The sequence below is a fragment of the Amblyomma americanum genome, chromosome 1 (assembly GCF_052857255.1).
Source record: "Amblyomma americanum isolate KBUSLIRL-KWMA chromosome 1, ASM5285725v1, whole genome shotgun sequence".
NCBI lineage: Eukaryota > Metazoa > Arthropoda > Arachnida > Ixodida > Ixodidae > Amblyomma > Amblyomma americanum.
The window spans coordinates 5,306,103-5,325,159 of NC_135497.1; the positions used below are offsets into that span (position 1 = coordinate 5,306,103).

At 48.4% G+C, this 19,057-nt stretch overlaps 1 protein-coding gene and 1 long non-coding RNA gene across 2 annotated transcripts; both read left to right on the forward strand.

Moving 5' to 3' along the window:
* The first annotated feature begins 544 nt into the window (after positions 1-544).
* LOC144114735 (uncharacterized) lies at positions 545-11,848 on the forward strand. Its single transcript, XR_013311111.1, has 6 exons — positions 545-964; positions 6,121-6,243; positions 7,137-7,343; positions 8,205-8,476; positions 10,848-11,075; positions 11,777-11,848. It is a non-coding gene; the product is annotated as an uncharacterized LOC144114735 (long non-coding RNA).
* On the forward strand, positions 11,836-14,528 carry LOC144130361 (uncharacterized). The gene is made up of 2 exons (XM_077664291.1): positions 11,836-12,047; positions 14,071-14,528. The coding sequence occupies exons 1-2, from the start codon at positions 11,888-11,890 to the stop codon at positions 14,526-14,528; spliced, it is 618 nt and encodes a 205-aa protein (XP_077520417.1). The 5' UTR covers positions 11,836-11,887.
* Positions 14,529-19,057: the final 4,529 nt, after the last annotated feature.

The window sequence follows — 19,057 nt, forward strand, 5'->3', positions numbered from 1 at the left end:
ACATTGAAGATCACCCCCTGAGCATCGGTAGCCTTCCCATGCTTCCCGAATGCACGAAGTGACGCCCCTCACGGTCAGCTCTTTCCACCTCAACAATTCGGAGATCTTGCGCAGAACATTCGAAATCCTCGTCTCCTCAAATCACGTTACTTCACTTCGCGTGTGCCTGCAGAAATGCTTCCTTGATAAGATCCAAGCTGCCATTTCAGCCTATATAATGGAAGCACGCACACTGAAGGACTTAGAAGTGCACGCCTACGTCGATGAACCCGAACTCGAAGACCAGCAGCATGACCCTGACGCCGGAAAGCTTCTCGTGAACGCGCTGGCATCCAACCTCAGCCTCACACGAATCACAGTCAGAGAGCTGCCTCTAAGCGAAGACACTGTGAGTTCCTCGCGAACGGCTTTGCCAACAGCCAAAATCTATCCGAGCTCTCGATCGCGGTGCTCAGCCGCGATAGCTACTCCTTTTTGCAGACGCTGGTGTCGGGCATCGAAAGCAATTACCGCCTGCTCTGCGTTGGTCTTCCAAGTTGCAAAGGCCGTAACACAGAGCTCCTTGTCATTCGCAGCATCACGAGGCGCAACGCCAGCCTCGTCACCAGAGCAGCCCGCTTCGTGATGGGTGACCACGATCCTTTCAACGCACGCGCGGTCGAGCTCGTCTCGGGACATGAAAGGGTCCTCAGCATCATTCAATAAAATGCTGGCGTCGATGCCAGGGAAGCGGCGACGATGGTCAGTCGTGCCTTGGGGCTTCGATGTTTGACGGGTCTCGACGACTACATGAGACTGGCTGGCGTGGTCAAGCGACGGGTTCAGTGCATCGGCGGACGCGATAGCTCAGTGCAACTCGACGAGCTCAGCTACGACTGCTGGATTCACATCCGCAAATTCCTGACTGTGGCCGACGTTTTGGGAGCTGACTGCTTGTGAAGCTGTGATCGGACATTGTTTGGAGGTAAGCTTGCAACGTTGTTCTTTACCTCGTTATTATGAAGCGAATAACGACTATTTTAATTAGTGAACATTTGTCTCGCTTACATGTGCACCACACTTAATACTGAGGATTATGCATGAAATGAAGGCCTCGAATAGTGTTATGCCAACGCATGGGTGGTTGTTTGCACTAGAATAACCCTTCCCTCAACAGATTTAAAAATACAGCGCCTGGTGTTTAAAGCAAGGGAAAACAATTAGTGGTCCTTATCGAACCGGTGAACCGTATGAATTGCAGTTTGAAACGCACGTAGTTAGGCTGCACACAGGCACACTTGTACGGTGGGCTCACGGACCTTTAATTCAATGTCAATAATGCTGAAGACAAAGAAAAGGCAAAGTGAACACTTCGTCTAAGCCTTGGGTAATCGTCTTCGACCCTTCCTGGTTTCTTCGATTATGTAAAAGCACTGCTTGTTAAAATCGTGATACCACACTTATGTGCCCCCATTCTCTCGAACAATTTACCTTAGCACACCTCTTAGTCGCCTTCAAGGATATTTTGTGCGACATTTTGTAATTTGGTTAATTTAAATATATCAGGGTAATGTAAATTAAATTTCGGTAAGTGTTATGTATTGCGGCTTACGCTTTACATTGCACGCTGAAGTGTAGGACTATACGGATAGTGCAAACAGCTTACATCATCAAAGAAAACGAAGGCAGGATGCCGCAGTATTGAGGGTACGGTATAGCTGCTGACGAAAATACAATAGTGGCGTTGTTTTTTTCTTCGGACATCAGACAAGATCGCAATTTAATCGGTTTTTCTCATCACGAACAAAAGCCAAATTTAACCTCTCGAAGGGCTCCAATTAGTTTTAAAAGCCTAATTAGTTGCTTGTTTTTCCACTCGTTGCTAAGGCTGCGCCCCACCAGATCGTACCCTCTCTGCTGAGATACAGGTACAGAAGGTCCAGGTACATAACTACGCTCCGACGCCTTAGCTCGAAAATATGCCTGCCGAGCAGGGCACACTGACTATACCCTCTCTCAGACACCTCGTCCGGACATCCCTCACAAGGCACCCTTCTAACGCGCGCTCCGCTCAGCCCATCTTAGCATCTCCTTTAAGGAAACGCACACGCGGCCTCATTCCCCCGCGAAGTTTCCCCTTCCCTCATGACTGCCCGAAATAATGCACACCGGCTGGAGAGGCGGAAATTCGCCATCTGCTGTGGACCAGTAGACACAGTCAACAGGGCACTAGATGTCAATCCGGCATCTGTCTTCCCAGCATGCGTCGGGCGTCCATGGTGGATGAAGTGAAAAGGCGCCAGCTTACCCTCAAGGCTTCACTAAGGAACTATATGGTTGCAAGTACACGGGAGCAGCGGCCGGCGCCGGAGACCGCAGCGCCGCCACTCGGCTGCGAGCCCGCTCCCGCCGCGGCTGGTCGCTTACTTTCGGCGAAGACGCTACTCGGCATGCGTGCAGCCAGCATAGCCTCCTGACAGGCAGCACTCATCAATCTGTGCTTGTATAATATGGTAGATAAGCGCAACATTAAAGGAGTATAGACACCTAATTTTGGTGTCATGTTTTCTTCTCTATATTGATGCGGGAGGCACTACTACGCATGAATCACCATGTGATATTCGATTACGCCCGCTAAAAAGTTTATAGTCGATTTTTTCCGTTGTCCTGTTTCGGTTTCAACAGCCGAATGATGGCTGTGACGTCAGAGTATATTTGTGTCTCGTGCGTCATGAAAAATCGCCTTAAAATCGTTGCTTCATCGTTTAATTCACTGCAGTGTTGAAGCCAGCCTCCTTCAAGAGCCGGAATGACAACGATTGAGGAAGCATCAGATGGCTTTAAAATTGTTTTTTTTTTGGGGGGGGGGGGGGGAGGAAGGGGGGCAAAGGAAATGGCGCAGTATCTGTCTCACATCTCGTTGGACACCTAAACCGTGCAGTGAGGGAAGTAATTAAGGAGGGAGTGAAAGAAGAAAGGAAGGAGGTGCCCTAGTCTCCGGAATAATTTGGACCACCTGGGGATGTTTAACGTGCACCGACATCCCACAGCACAAGGGCGCCTTTTGCGTTTCGTCTCTATCGAAACACTCCCACATCGGTGGAGTTCGAAACCGGGTACTCCGGTTCAGTAGCTGAGCGCCCTAAACACTGAGCCGTCACGACTGGTTATATCGGAAACTTTTTTGTGTCTCACATGACTAGCGTAGTACAATTTGATGTCACAGTCCTCATTCGATTGTTGAAGTCGAAGCGGCACGCAAAAGAAATGAGAGTATAAATTTTTTAGCTGTCGTACGTGATTACCAGGTGGTAATCCGTGTATAATAATGCCTTACGCATCTTTACAAATAATAAAATGCGCAACGAAAATTTAAGTATCTCTACTGAGGATTTAAAATTCTTCGTAGACAAAGTCAGCTGCGTACGCCAGAAAGTTCTAGTGCGATTGGGCTTATCGCCATCAACACTATCACTAGCGCAGATTGATGAGTCACGAGGAAGACGATTCGTTGTCTGGTGGTCGCTTGGGAAGCCAGGCGCTCTTAGCCATTGAACGTCGAAGCATTGCTACTGACAAGATGTCAGAAATCGAACAAGAACCTATGTACGCCGAGCCGCAGCCGTGCGTACTGACGCCGGCTGACATGACACGCTGGACCGAGAGCGAAGCGTACATGGAGTATGTCGGCTTCGTCCTCGCCCTCAACGAGCGTGTCACGGGGAAGAAGCTGACCGATAACTTTATCGTATCAGATTTCACGTCGGATCTGCTGTCGGTGCTGGGTTCAAGAAACGCCTCCAGTCAGCCAATTAGCAGTGGCTTAGCTCGAATATGCAAGGATATACGTAGCGTGAGCTACGCTGATCCCCTGAGCATCAATTGCCGCTGAGCAGGAATTTCGCTCTCCTTCTTCATGGCTATACCACACTGGCAAACGCCCTGCTATATGTACACTCCCACTGACACCTGTGTGCTTGCGCACAAAATGAGAGGCGCTATTAAGCAGCTCCGGGGCAGCGTCAGATGGCTACTGTGCAACGGAGGCGCACAGCTGGGCTGCGCCGGTGCCAATGCCTCTGCATCGGCTATTACGGGTGAGGCGCGCGCGGTGGCGGCTCCGACGCGCCAGCTGTGCGCCGTGTGACGTCACTGCTCCTCGCGCATGCGCAGCACGGCTCTCCAGGAACCACGCGAAACTGCTTAACCTCGGCCAGTGTAGCTCACGCTACAAAATTCGAAGCCGGAAACACAAATGCCATCTTCAGAACCCGCCTTGTTAAAAAAAACTGTAATGAGCAGACAACACAATTAGAGAAAAGGCAAATTTGACATTCAAGAAAACAGTGCCTCCATGTACTATTTCGTGTCTTTTTTGAGTGATTCTGTCTTTGTAAACGCCATCGACGGAACAACTTATAGAGATCGTATCGAAACAAAGTGGCAACAAACGAGAAGTGGCAGCTTGTTCTACAATGCCAGCGGCACCCTTCCTTCCACGCACCCTCGCAACGCGTCAAGAGCAGTGCTGGCCGAGCAATTCCGCCAAAACGCGGCTTTCTTAGAGATGTAGCGCACTTAGTGCTTCCACATTGGTTGCGACGCGGTCAGCCCTGCAACGAGCTCATAAATGTCGTAGCATTTCAGGGATAATAAGCGGATTGATTTGGCAGCAATTTTTTCCTTATAGAAAATAAACAATGATCAGATAATTTGAGCGCTTAGTTTTAGCAGGTACTTAGGATTCCTCATGAAGCTTTTCATAAGTATTTTAACAGTTCATAAAATGGGCGTTCCTAAACCATGTCATTCTAAGCGTGATTTCACTACAGCACCAGACAGAGCTGACGGCCGCTAGGGAAGACTAGCGGTGGCGCTCACCACGGCAGATATTTCACAAGTGCCTCCCTCTGAACCCGACCCCGAATTTCTCGTAATTCCGACTGTTTTCTAGGCGCTCTCGCTGGCAAACGCGTATGTGAAGCTCTTGCTGCTGCATTCTGGTGGTTATGTTCAGTTCATCAACAGAGCGATATAACACCCAGGAGACATACCAGCGTAGAAGTATAGCAGTTTAACGTACAGCCCCCGTCAAAAGTATACAGCCCAAAGCGTTTGCTTGCGAGGCCTGCAGCGTGCTTAGTTATACATCCGGAGCGGCCGTAACATCTCGAAAGAAGAATGGCTTCATGCTCTCCTCTCAATCCTCCCAAGCTTTGGACTGCTAAATGTTCTAGGGAGCCGCGTTAAACAGCTTAGAAGCAAACTTCTTGGGATGTACATTTTTGACGCAGGCTGTATGCCTGTTGCGCACGCGCAGTAGTCCTATCCGGCCACGCATTTGCAACCGTGCATGCGAAGTTATCAGTTATAGAATGCTCAGTTATTTGTACAGCTGACACAATTTACGTCAGAACTGAAAGATCGGATTAATGCAAGGGAAGATAGGACCCACAAATCCCTGTGTGCCAGCAGGTGAAGTCAATGTGATCACAGGAATTTCCAGATACGCAATCTAATGGTAAACACGTTACGGAGGTTTCTGCTGTTATGGTGGTGTCTACTGTCCCAGGGGGTACAATGCTGTTTAGCAACCATGCATGCCGTAAACATTACACCAATCTTGTTACATGTTACATTACATGACACAGCAACAAGCTGATCCCATGGTGTGCCTCAGAACCTGAATTTCTTATCCTGGTGGCACTCGGATGCCGTGTCCCCCCCCCCCCGCCCTAAGCGAAGGGAAGAGGGGGGGCCAGGAACCCCTGCCCCCTCCCCCCACCCCGATTTACACCACTGCTGCAGGTTCAGCAGTGCTCTGGTCAGTGGCTCGAAGATTTAAACATCGATGTGCCGCGCCCACATTAAAACCCTCCTAGATAAAAGTGTCATTTTCCAGCAAGCGAACATGGCAGTCTGGATTCGTAATTAAAAAAAAATGTAAAATAAAGTGGTGTACCATTCGCTGAAAAATATCTGTGAATGGTATCAAGCATAGGCATTGCCATGAAACATAAGAGAAAGAGCAAGGTTGCTTCACGATCTTTTCGAGACTGTATCTTTGTGGCAATCGTCGAACCCTTGTGAACGAAGTTAAAAACCTGAATCACTTGAATACTTCCTCCTATGCTTCCGCAGGTTTTCGTCTCGGAGAAGAACTTATTTGGCGATCCCCTCGCTCGATCAGGGCTTCATCCTTGTATTCATGTTCTCCTCTCCTTTGGTGGAAACGTCCTGCAGGAGTCTCGTTCTGAAACCAGTGTGCGTACCTGTACCTTATTAAATCATTGCGTAATGTAGGTTCATTTGTTCGTTATGCATTTCTAGATTAAACTATTTTTGAATCCAAAAAAGTTTACCGATGCTTACCTAACAGAAGTGAGTAAACATATACCTCGTGTTTGAGTTTATCATCATCATCAGCCTGAATACGCCCACTGCAGAGCAAAGGCTTGGCACTCCATGTCTTTCCAATTAACCCTGTTATATGCCAACTTTGCTCACCGTATTCCCGCAAATGTTTTATTATCGTCCGCCCAACTAACTTTCTGCCGCCCCCTGCTACAATTGCCTTCTCTTGGCATGCACTCCGTTAACCTTAAGGACCAGCGGTTATCTTGCCTTCGCATTGCATGCCTTGCCCAAGCCCATTTCTTCCTCTTGATTTCGATTAGTATGTCATTAACCCGCGTTTGTTCCCTCACCCACTCCGCCCGCTTCCGGTCTCTTATCGTCACACCCAAATATTTCTTTCCATAGTTAATTTACCCCGCAAATTTTCCACCGCCGGTATGTGCCATTCCAACAGAGGGCAACAACAACAGTGAAGAAGAGGAAAGAGGCTCAGTCGTTGTGCGAGCGGCGACGAGTGCCAGAGAAAGTGGATAAGACTCTAGTGCCCCCCTCCCTGCCGTCATCTGCTCAAAATTCGCTGCCGTATGAAGCCGTACTATCTGGACTCAAGGAACACAAGCATGGACGTGCCAGTCATGACCGACATGTGTCAGGGAGGGTCGTCACATGTTTCCATGCCTTGTATGGAAGTGGGTGTCACTGAAAGCCTGGGTGCGCTACAGACTGTCTTCGACGGAAATTACGAGGACTGCGATGAAGGGCGTGGTCTTGTCCCAAAAGCAGTCATCTTCTGCCCGCAGACTCGTCAGGAGGGGTTGTCTGGAGCTGACAGCAAGAAGCAGGTTGCGTTGTGGACTCTGCAGAAGCGCTGCTGTATGGTCCGGGATGAACGGAGTAATCGCACCGAAGGATGCTCTGGTAACATGGTGCGCCTGGGCGGAAAGATGTCCTTGCAATTCGACGAGGCCGTCACGCCAACAGTCCTGGCATCCGCCATCGCCTTCGTGGTGAGTTCATTCTGGCATGGAAAGCGCACCACTATTGCCAACTCGCGTTAACACATGTGGACGCTGCGCTAGATTATGACGCAGTGGAATTAAGTGCTTCACCGCCAGAGCTTGATATCCTGATAAGAGTACTCACGGTTTTTTAGTGCAGTGTTCTCACCTTTTCATCTCTGACTTTGATTAACTATTTCGCCTTTAGTTTCTGGCCTACAATGCGACCTGAAGTGCACGCGTATACCATGAACCCTTGTGTGTGTCATGTTGTTCGCAACCTTAGACTTGCCGCTCCCCTAGCTGCGTCACCAATACCGTGTTCAAATTTCTGTAATTTATATCCTTCTCATCTCCTGAAAAAAAAAGACTGCAAAAGAGAGAAGAAATACACCACAAAGAAGGCTTCTCTGAAGATATCGAAGAAGCCTTGTGTAAAGATACCGAATTGTTTGCCCTAGTCAACACACTTACGTGGCTAGAAGAGCGCGCAGGTTAGCAGCAAAGAATTTTTTTTCTTGCACACCTTGTCCGAAAACATAATCTGGATCAATCTTAGGTTTGCAGTGGTTCATTTTTACTCATTCACGTCTTAAAAGGCGCCTGTGTTTCACAGAATAACAGCCACGTACGATGACGATTGTAATGCTAGCATGCAAGCTAAATATTCTGTGGTTGAGGTGACACTTAGGTATGGTGAGTTTCTGCCTTGCAGTTGTTCTCATTGAACTCTACGCAGTCCGTCACTTTCTTTTAGGATTTCCACTCAGAACATCAGTTTCGTTTGACGCCCTGCATGTATCCTCATTGGGAACTTCAGTTCCCTGGAACAGCGCTGCACATCTGCCACGCCTATTGCGACTTCTACAGGGCTGCCTCTTGTGGTGTTCCTGTGTGGGATGATGCGCCACCGACAGTCCACCTTGCCGCTGTTCACCGACCTGAAGGTGCCAGCGCTGATTGTGATCGAGTCTTAAATCTTCGCCGGCCCCGAGGTTGTACTGCACTTGAGTCTCGAGGCGCTACACAAGGGGAGGCACAGTGCATCCTTTGCCGTCTTAGTCCTGACCAGGCTGCTCTACACGGTGTGGCTGGCCGTCTCGTTCAGGACGAGTGGTCCCCTGCTGGCCTGGGAGATAGCGGTAAGAGTGGCAAAACTGGCTCGCATTGCTCTTCTAGACCTAACTTACATGCAAAGGCTTGAGGAAACACTGAAGCTCCGCCTCGAGGATATGACGCGATAGCGTTAATGAGCCCCTTCAGCGGCTTGGAGTCTTCTTTGCGTATCGCTTCGCAGACGTGGTCATTATGTGCTTTAGATTGATATAAAGCGGGAAGTCCTCATATATAACTCCTGGCACATAGTTGCAGGAGTTAAGTGACGCGCAACCTGACATGGCGTGGTAGCTGTTTCAAACACAGCCATCTCTCACGACCAGTCATTAATGTAGCTGCCACCTGACAGGTCGAGCACGTTGTGATGACATCACAATGTCTCGTGAGCTATGTGAGAAGTGGGCCATCTGCTTTTTCGCTCACAACGCGACAACGTTGCAGCCGGACTTAGTGCCAGCGGAAGCCTTGACTTAAGCGCTCAAAATAATTCAAGAGTGCAACGTGTCATATAGCTGCACGGCTACATTTGGATGGCTATTTACAGCAGCTTAGAACTTTTTGCGAGTTGTCAATAATTTTCGCTTTTACGGGTGGTTCTGAACTCTCAAAGGCATATAACGACAGCTTCTAGTTAGGGCTAATAGCTTGTCTTGCATCTCTCTAAATGGTATTGTTAGCTCACGCATCCAAAATTCCTATCTAAATGACAACACGAATCCACGAGCGATCTTAAATAATTTGCTTCCAAGCTATTTTTAGCATAAAAAAGAAAATGAAAGAAAGTGAGCTTGAGAAGCGGACTTGAAAAAGCTTGAAAAGGTCCGTTCGACGTCCAGCAACAAGGAAATTAATCGTTACGCCACAGCATGACTGTGCAATGAGTTGTTATCGGTTTTTTATGAATCTCCACTTTCGTCCTTTTGGCGAGGCTGCTTAAATGAAAGTTTTAGGGTGCCTGATTGCGCACGCCCCCTCGGACGTGCGGTGTCGTTCTGTGAAGTGGTCAACGCTGCCTCCCAAGCGGCGATGGCCATTGGGCTCCGCACGCTTCATCGCTGCGGGTGGGAGAGACGTGTGCGCGGCGTTCTTGGGCAAAATGCTCAGGGCTGTGTGGCCCTGTTCACGAAACGCTCGCCACATGGCTGAGGATTGTTTGTTTTTCCGAGAGAAGACAAACGTCTACTGCTCCCTCTGGCAAAAAATCTATTGAGACATAGCCCAAGGTCAGTTGATGTGTTTTGTGCGAGTAATACCATTTCTGCGAGGTTCACAGTTGATTGGCGTGTACATAGCCACTGAGTTTATCGCTTAGTTGTTCTGGGTCTTTGTGTATATGTGTGCGTGCACAGCTAGTTTAATTTCTAAGTAAGCAATGGTCCGCTTTGAGGTGCATGTGTCGACGCAAATACAAATTATAGGATGCTTATGTTATGTTTTACACTGCCGATGGTTAATTATATTTTTCTTCATCTTAGGCCAAAGGGCCAACCGTGCACAACAAACGTTATCATCATCTTCTCAGCGCGGCATGCCTTTCTTCGCCTCGAACTCGACATGCAGTTGCGCTCTGCCCATGTGCTGTCTGCGCGTCGGGCTCCATGATGGCGGGCGCCGCAAGGGAACTCGCTAAAGGGGTAACGACGCGGTTGTCTCCACCCTAAGCGGCGGCGCTCCCGGAGACACGACGTCGACAGATCGGAATCCCGCCTCCCGGGCTCTATTCTGGAACCACCGCCATGTACTTTACAAGCCTCTCTCTACCAAATGGGTTGAGAACGTAGGATAGGAAAGAACAAGGGTAGGCTTATCACAGGGACAAGGCGAAATGCGAAGATGGATCGCGGACTAAGACAGAAGGAAGGGGAGACGGACGAATAGCCCCGTATAGTCTATCCACTGTACCCTCTTGCAAATAAGAAAAGGGTTTCATTTCTATGTACGACCCTGTTGTTCCTTCAAATGCAGACGAATACTGGCGGTTCTACGGTCTCCTTTTGGTCAGTTGTGCCTTCATGTAAGAATGCAGTATAGAACTGAAATGATAATTAATCGCCAACTGGCCAAAAACGTTGCTTTTGATTTTCTTGTCCTGTTACCTGGAAGCTATCCTGGTGAGATTATCTTTACAGAGACTGTTGTGATATCACGTTTGTACTGCGACCTTGCTTTGGAAGAAGCTGAATTTTCAATCATTCAGGAAGGGTTGAACAAAATATGTGAGCCAATCTGTTTGGAATGTCCTGCTGCTTTCTTTTATGCTTAAGTTTTACGGAGAGTCACATCTCTCAGCAAAACTACTAAGTTTTGCTGAGAGATGTAACCTTTGAGGCCCTCTGAATAAGTGGTGCTCTTTTGGCATTACCTAATGAAGCCATGCTGCGCTGGTTGCTTCTTCAGATGATGCGAGACCGTTTTGCTATGGCGGCGTTCTTGTACGCGTACGACGGCTACAGCAAGTACCTCGTGTGCCTGCCCCGCACGCTGTCGTACCTATACGGCTCGGAGACCTGTACACTTCCCACGTGGTGCCGGAAGCCGTCGGGTCGGTCGAAGGAAGACATCTTCGAGGCGTGCGCATATCTCTATGATATGTTGGCCATGTCAGAGCACGCCGAGGTTATCCAGGTATAATATATATATATGCACCAGTGTGGTCGGAGAATGTTTTCTTGCGCAATGCATGCTAGGTTACCGGGTTAGCGAATCTCTGCGCTAACAGCTTAAGCTGCAGACAGTAAAAATTCGGCCCTACGCCAATCTCCTCTTAAGTACAAAGTGAAACTTACGGAGTTTAAGCGAGGATTGAATTCTTTGACGCGCCTACCGACGACCAAATTTTCACTTTCAGTGCTAAGAAATAAAAAATGTCACGGTAGTTCTTGCGCTTGAGTAAAACCGAGGTGGCAGGGAACAATTGCTTTAAACTCAAGGAGCATCGGGGGATGCGGATGCTGACATACTGAGCTTCACACACGGCACGCACTGTGTACATATTTGCTTACAAGCTGAGGGTTAATGGTTGCTCTTTTGCGGTATTTGACACGCACACCATGCTTTAAAGGCTCCGTGGTTGTGCTAAGCACAACGATCATTGTTGTTTACAGCGTTATAGATCCTAATCGGGAGGCATGATGCTTGTCCAGGCAGGTATAAGACCCACATACCCAGTCATTTGGTCCACCTTAGAGAATCAAGTCATTTGCACAATAACGTTCCTGTAACATATGAACAGAAGAAAGGTGACAGTTCAAAAATATCATGTTGTATGGTCATTGCACAAAGGATTGACAATTTGCATCGGCTTGTGCGCCATCTCTTTTTTTCAGATGCACCACGAGAAGTACGAACCACACATGCGGAACTTCGTGCGTGAAAACACTCTCGGGGCCTGCGTATAGGTCTGCGATCTGAGCTTGGCAGTGCTCGTGATCTTGCGCATGTTAAAGATGATCTGGGGCGACATCGCCGCTGCGGTCCATCTCTACAAGCGCTACACGGCAGAGCGGCGCAAAGGAGTCACTCGGAACGGCGCCTTTCACGCAGTGGCGCTAGCATTGCTTGCTACTGACACGTCACCCATGGAGGCACTCCTTGCTGGTGGGTCTTCTGTTGTAGGATTAATTTGAAAAAGGGTCATCTGACATCGAATCTTATCAGATATCCAATTTTTTCGTGCTAGTTCTTTTGTGGGGAAAGGTTAGTGTGAGGGCGATGCTGTATCTCCCTTAGATTCTGTATCTCGGTACAGTACACAATTTTAGTTTATCTCCGTCGATATGCGAAACAGATACTGAGCTATTTTCTTTCGGCAAAAACCAATTTTCATTTTTTTCAACCCAATTTTCAATACCAGGTTTAAACAGATGCCCTTTGTAAAAAAACAAAACAAAAAAGAAGTGTTTCAATAAGGGCTGCTATCATACGCCTTGAAAACGTAGCTGCCCGAAGCGCAAACAACGGATCAAGGCCAGAAGGAAGATAATTTCGTAGTGATAAAGTAATGCGAGCACCACTGATCACACAGGTGGAACATTTGACACTGGCGTTCACAACCTACAGTGTTGCTGACAATTGCCCAGTACACATGGAAGTGGAGAGTAACGTTCAGTAATGAGAAGGTACTTCCATCTGGCACAAGGAAGCCTTCATTTGCACTGAGCAGAAACTGCTGTATCTTGAAGACAGGGATGTCTTAGCAAGTGTGGAAATAGTTTCATTGGTGGCTTACCGAATGGATTCTGTTCGCAAGTTTTTTGTTTATATTTCAGTGTGATTTTATCTCCATGTTTTCAGTATGCTGCACTGTTGGAATTTTAGAATAGGCTATGCGGCGACTTGGCACCCTACTTAGCTTCGTGCGAACTCCTCGAAAGCGTTCTGGCTGAAAATTGCCGTCAAGAAGAGACCAGCATTAGCATGACATATTTTCTAAGCAGCCGACATAGCTATTAAAGTGCGCCAGCGCCAAAACTGCTTCATAATTCTCATTTCGCAGAGTCACCGCACGTTGATTGATGCCAAATCTTGATGTACGAACCATTCAGTTCGCAGTTCCGGTCTCATGAGTTGGAAGTGCTGTTGTTGGTAAAAAACGCTAGGATTCATGGGCGATGCTTTCGTTCCCAAGATTCCGGCCATAGGCAACAGGATATACTCATACTTCGAAACGAAGCTGCTCTGGTGATGGAGCTAAAAAAACCGACATTCAAAAAGAAGACCACGAAGGTTGTTCGCGCAAGCTCTTGATACACTGATCTAAACAGGTCTGTGGTGCGACATATTCGTTGATATCATGGCTGTCGCCCGTGACACATATGAACGAGGTTAAGCTTGGTTGTGAGTCTTTTTAACTTGAAACTTCTTAATGATTTAATTAATTCATGTATACAGTTTCAAGTGATGTCTAATGAATAGGGCACTGAAGGTCTCCACATATTATTGTGAACAGATAAATGCCTGAAAAAAATAATTACTAATTCTGTGAGACGAAAAGTTGTGGCTGTCTAAGTCATCAAGTCTTACTCGCCCGAAGGTGTCAGAAATTAAGAAATAAACGTTATTTGAAAGTTATTTGCAGGTTACGAGAATAGCGGTGTATTTGCCACAGCATATGATCAGATAAATCCACCTTTATGCAACCATTAAGCGTGGTCCTTTCCCTGCCTGGATGCCACGCACATTTAGGGTTGCGAGATTTTGAGCATTGCGGGCTATCACTATATTTTATTGACTATTTGCTATCCAAAATTTGTCCGCATTTTTTTGCACGTTACATATATCTCTTTAAATGTGAGAAGGTGCGCTGCCGGTCTAATTCCTCTCGAGGTGCAGTCAGTTCTCACTTGTATTACCATCTGCGGGTCAGAATGCATTGCATTTCGATCTCGTTCTAGGTGTAGTGCCGCAATGTCATGCTTTTCGTATCCTAGTTGTACACTATGATCACTTGGTATATCAGAGAGCAATTAAGTCTAGTGCGCACAACCACACATGCGTGGGCATTAGCACGATTCGAGGCCTTCATTTCATACATAACCCCCCAGTGTTAAGTGTGGCGCACATGCAAGCGAGACAAATGCTTACTAATTAAAATCATGTGTATTTTTTTCATACAAACCAGGTAAAGAACAACGTTGCAAGGTGATCTCCATACTAGGTCCGATCACAGCTTCACGAGCAGTCAGCGCCCACAACGTCGGCCACAATCAGAAATGTCCGGATGTGAATCCAGCAGTGGCACCTGAGGTCGTCGATTTGCACGGAGCTCCAGAGTCCTCCGATGCACTGCACCCGTCGCTTGACAACGCCAGCCAGTCTCATGTGCTCGTCGAGGTCCGTCAAACATTGAAGCCCCAAGGCGCGCCTCAGCATTGTCGCCGCTTCACTGGCTTCGACGCCAACATTTTCTTGAGCGATGCGGAGGATCCTTTCATGTCCCGACACCAGATCGGCCGCGCGTGCGTTGTAAGGATCGTGTCACCCGTCACGAAGCGGGCTGCTCTGGCGACGAGGCTGGCGTTGCGCCTCGTGATGTTCCGGATAACGACGAGCTCTGCATCACGGCCTTTGCAACTTTGAAGATCGACGCGGAGCAGATGGTGATTGCTTTCGATGCCCGACACCAGCGTCTGCAAGAAGACAGTGTTGCTATCGCGGCTTGGCACCGCGAACGAGAGCACGGAGAGATTTTGGCTGTTGACAAAAGCGTTCGCAAGGAACTCACAGTGGTCTTCGCTCAGACGCAGCTCTCTGAGTGTGATTCTGGTGGGGTTGACGTTGGAAGCCAGCGCTTTCGCCAGACGCTTTTCGGTGTCAGGGTCATGCTGCTGGTCTTCGGCCTCGGGTACATCGAAGTAGACGCACACTTCGCACTTCTAACTCCTTCAGTGTGCTTGCTTCCATTATATAGGCCGCCATGGCAGACTGGATCTTATCAAGGAAGCAGTATTGCACGCACACGCGAAGTGAACTCAAGTGATTGCAGGAGGCGAGGATTTCGAAGGTTGCGCGCAAAAGCTCCGAATTGATGAGGTGGAAAGAGATGACCGTGAGGGACGTCGCCTCGGGGCATTCGGGAAGCATGGAAAGGCTACCGATGCTCAGGTGGTGATCTTCAATGTGAATGGCCTTCACCAAGCGGGAATCACGAATGATTTGGCATATCTCCCTGAGGTCAGCGCATACTGGAAGATGGCTCATGTCGACATTTTGAAGAGCTTTGTTGAGTGCCAGGCCGAGAAAAAACGCGCAGCACTCCTCTTCTGAGAAACCAAAGAGGTCTACGGTCAGCGCCAAAAGTGTAGCGTTTTCTGGCAGCGCTAACAGCCAAGGCACGATCCTTGTGGCTGCGTCTCCAGAGAGATGGTCGAAGCCGTAGAAGATGGTGGACACGAGGCAGTTTCTCGTCCACGTAACACTTAGCGTACGCAGAGTACGGTTCCGGGCGATTACTTCGGATAAGAGGGCTTAGTCTTCGTCATCGTAGATATCCATATCAATGGCCAACTGTTCTAGCGTCGTCGTTTGTGCAATGGCCTTGACCAGAGACTCTAGTGCGTGCATGCTGGCCTCGGGTGTTCGCACATTCAGCTTCTTGAGCGGCGAGCGGTGTTTCTGCAGGTAGAGGATGAAGCCATGAAGGAGGTCGACGCAGTCATAAGTGAACACGCAGGAGCCGACAGTTAAGACACTTATGGTGTTATTCTGCAGGAGTATGTTTATCAACTGTCGTGCGCAGCTGGTGCTAAATTCCAGATCGGCGACATTGAGCGCAGTAAGGGTTATGCTGCTCTGCTCCTGAGGGAGTACAAACAGTGGCAGTCTGACAGAGAAGCAGAAAAATTGTTCCCGTGCGTCTGAATAATTCTGCTCCGAGGGGTTGGCAAGCTTCTTTAGGGCTTCAAGAAGTTTCGCTTCACAGCACGGTACATCTGAGATGGTCACCTTACGGACGCTGTACATGTCTTGAAGAAGGCTGAGGAGGAAAGGGTTGCTCGCTACAAAGAAAGTCAGCTCGACGGCCACAATGCAGTGATGATGGGCGAGGACGTCGACCTGCAAAATAATGGCGAAGTCTAGGCTTTCACAGTCAATACTTGGGTCTTCCCAAGTGTCCATGAATACGATTCCCGGGGCAATAGCGATGCCCAATTCACCCAGGCCATTTTCCACTCTTATCCCAAGGCCTACGTTCCAGAGAACCTTGTTATACTCGGCGACACGTCGAACCAGCTTACACAGTGGTGCCCCTTTACTTCTGGTGCAGCGCAGGGTTAATGGCGTACGTTCTTCTAACACGGATGGCTTTGCAGTAGCCATGGCGTGTTTAGCGGAAGGGACTTGTGCTTCGGTTCAGTGTGGGGATTCCAGCACAGGACAAGCTTCAGCTTCAAGACTGGAAAAGAAATAAAAATTATATAAGTGTTATAAACTAAACAGTGGTGAAGGGTTAAAGATGTTATGTCAAGTTTACAAAGATAACACCAGGAACAGAAAACGCAGTGGCAGAGGTTCAGCTATAGAGGCGAAATGAACGTTTGTTGAGCTAGCGTGACTGCGGCTGCCGCCGAACGTAGCTAATCAGATGCCAATGAGAGACTTTTATCCTTGAGTGGAGTACACTCGCGTCGTGATGGCTTTGGGGAACACTGCGTTATGCATTACAGTGAAAGTTGGCTTCATAATTTAAAACTGAGCACAATCTTAGAATTACTGACGCGATCTGAACGTCAGTGAATGAAATATCCGTCCTCCACCTCGATACTTCTTGCAGAAGACTAAGCCACGAACGCGAAGTGACAGCATTTAGTAGGGCAAGGTAGAGGTTTTGGTGCAACGGTTCGCTGAACGCTGTTCTTCACTTTCAGATGAATTTTCTGCAGCTCGTTACTGTAGCTCTTTTTTCCTTATTAAACTACCACCGTCATTCATTTCTTTAGGTCATGGTTGAGGTGTCCTTGGAAAGCGATGCGTTTCCTAGTGACTAGGGCTATCAGGAACTGGGCCGGAGTTCCTGGGTTCGAACCCTGTCGCGGCTGCCGGGGTGGAGGCGAAACGAGGCTCGCATGTCCACAGATATGTGAGACAATTGCTGTTCATTTCCTTTCCTCAAATGCAATTATTAAATATATTCAATTATTAAATCACAACAGTTGCGCTCCGAGTAAGCTGTGTAGTTTGCAAAATGGTTATGATAAAGGATAAACGCAGTAACTTTTCTCACTCTTGCTTGCTGCTCAACACCTCAACTGCGCCGAGGGTGAACAGATGAACGGATGAGATGAAACTGAAAATAGTTTTTTTTTTGTAGAAAGGAAATGCGCAGTAACTGTCATACATCTGAGTAGACAACCGAACTGAGCCATGAGGGATTGTTTTGTACAGACAGCATTTACTGTCAGCACTGAACCTTAGTGGTAATTGCTCTTGGCGGCCTTGTGAGCCCACTCAGTGGCCCGCACTTACGTCAACGCGTCTGAGCTGGCCTTTATAGCCTCCCACCGCTCTAGAGAAGGAACTCGTGCTAAGCCAGTAGGTGGCGGCGTATTTTTTAAGCTCCATAAAACGTGATAATGTCCGGCTATCTAAAATAGAGGAGATCATAAGGCAGGCTTATAAAGCAGCCACGCGGATGCCCCACTGCACCTTTACGGAGACTTCTTAAACTGGGGGTCTACAACACCACCACGAGACAATGGGAGGTACATATATTTGCACAATTAAGGAGGCTCGCAACCACACCAGCGGAGTGGAAGATGTTGAGCAACCTAAGACTACATGACAGAATCCCGAATAGAAACGCGCGGGCAAAGGTACTAATCGAATTGAGAAAATTACTGACTTTTAAACCCATTCCAAAAAAACATGCACCCTGCTTATTACGAAGGCAAGAGGAGAGCAAAACCAAATGTCCTCGAAGGCAAGCTAGAAGGCTCGGAATACACAATCTTTGCAGATGCGGGGGAATACGAAGGAGGCGACTCCATTGTCGCCGTGGGCGTGAACGACTCGGGTAAAACAATAACTGCCGGTTCGGTCAAAAGAAACAGCTCAGGGACAGCGAAGATGAGATAGATGAGACGAAGTAACGTGGCCGGTATAGACGGGAAGTAAGAGCGAGCTTCGCGGACTCTCTCCTACAGTCCGGCCGTGGAAATACAGAACCCCATCCTGCTTGGCACCTTTGATACTTGCGAAAATCGCGGCATTTTTAAGGGTAACCCACGGCAGATGCTTTCTCATGGATGCAGGTGTCCTCTGTCCTATACATTTTTCAGAAAACCCGTGTCTACAATGTCACAGGTTTCGCTACACTCTTCGCCCTCTACTGACAGCGACCGGCAAAAACCGTGATTATCTACTTTGTGCCTTTGTCTCCGCAGCTTTGACTGTGCTTGCCCTTGTCCTCTTGGCCAGCAGCTGGTGCTCCCTCTCACCGACCATATTTATGACTGTGACTGGCCTGGTTAGCGCGCAGGTGGCGTTCCTCTTCTTCTGATTCGTAGCGATGGCTGCGCTCCTCCTCACACACCCGCGGCGCAAGCTGTGTTAAGCGGTCGGCGCGTGTTGTTAAAAAGCGCGGGAGATAGAGCTATCGCTGCAAAAAACAAAATTTAGAGAATATATCACCGCTTCCTCATACTCCGCCTGCAGCACCGGCAGTGTTCTCTGAGTTAGCATTGCAGCGTGGATCCTGCCGTGTGTTGGTGATTTTCAATACCTATAAGCGGCGCCTGTACCGATTCATTATGTCGGCGTCACTGAGGGCTGCTCTCGTGGTCAGCTTATTGAAATCACGTTTGTGTTTAAATTTCACGATAAACTTGCGTTTATTTGCAGATGGAAGGTACCTCGCTTTAGTCGTGACCGTCTAAAGGAGTCTCATTGCTTTGCGGCGGCGCTGTAGTCGCAAACAAGCCCAGATACTTCTGTGGCGCAGTGGACGCAATGGAGGCTGTCGCACCAGCCTATTAAGAGACGTGTCTCTTACTACTCGCATTCTAACGTTTCCTAACCGTTCGAGATTTCAAGATGGTGGACGGTCATGTGATCAAATTGCTGCAGCACCGTGCAAAATGTGACCCACATCACGTGACCGCACGCGCGCA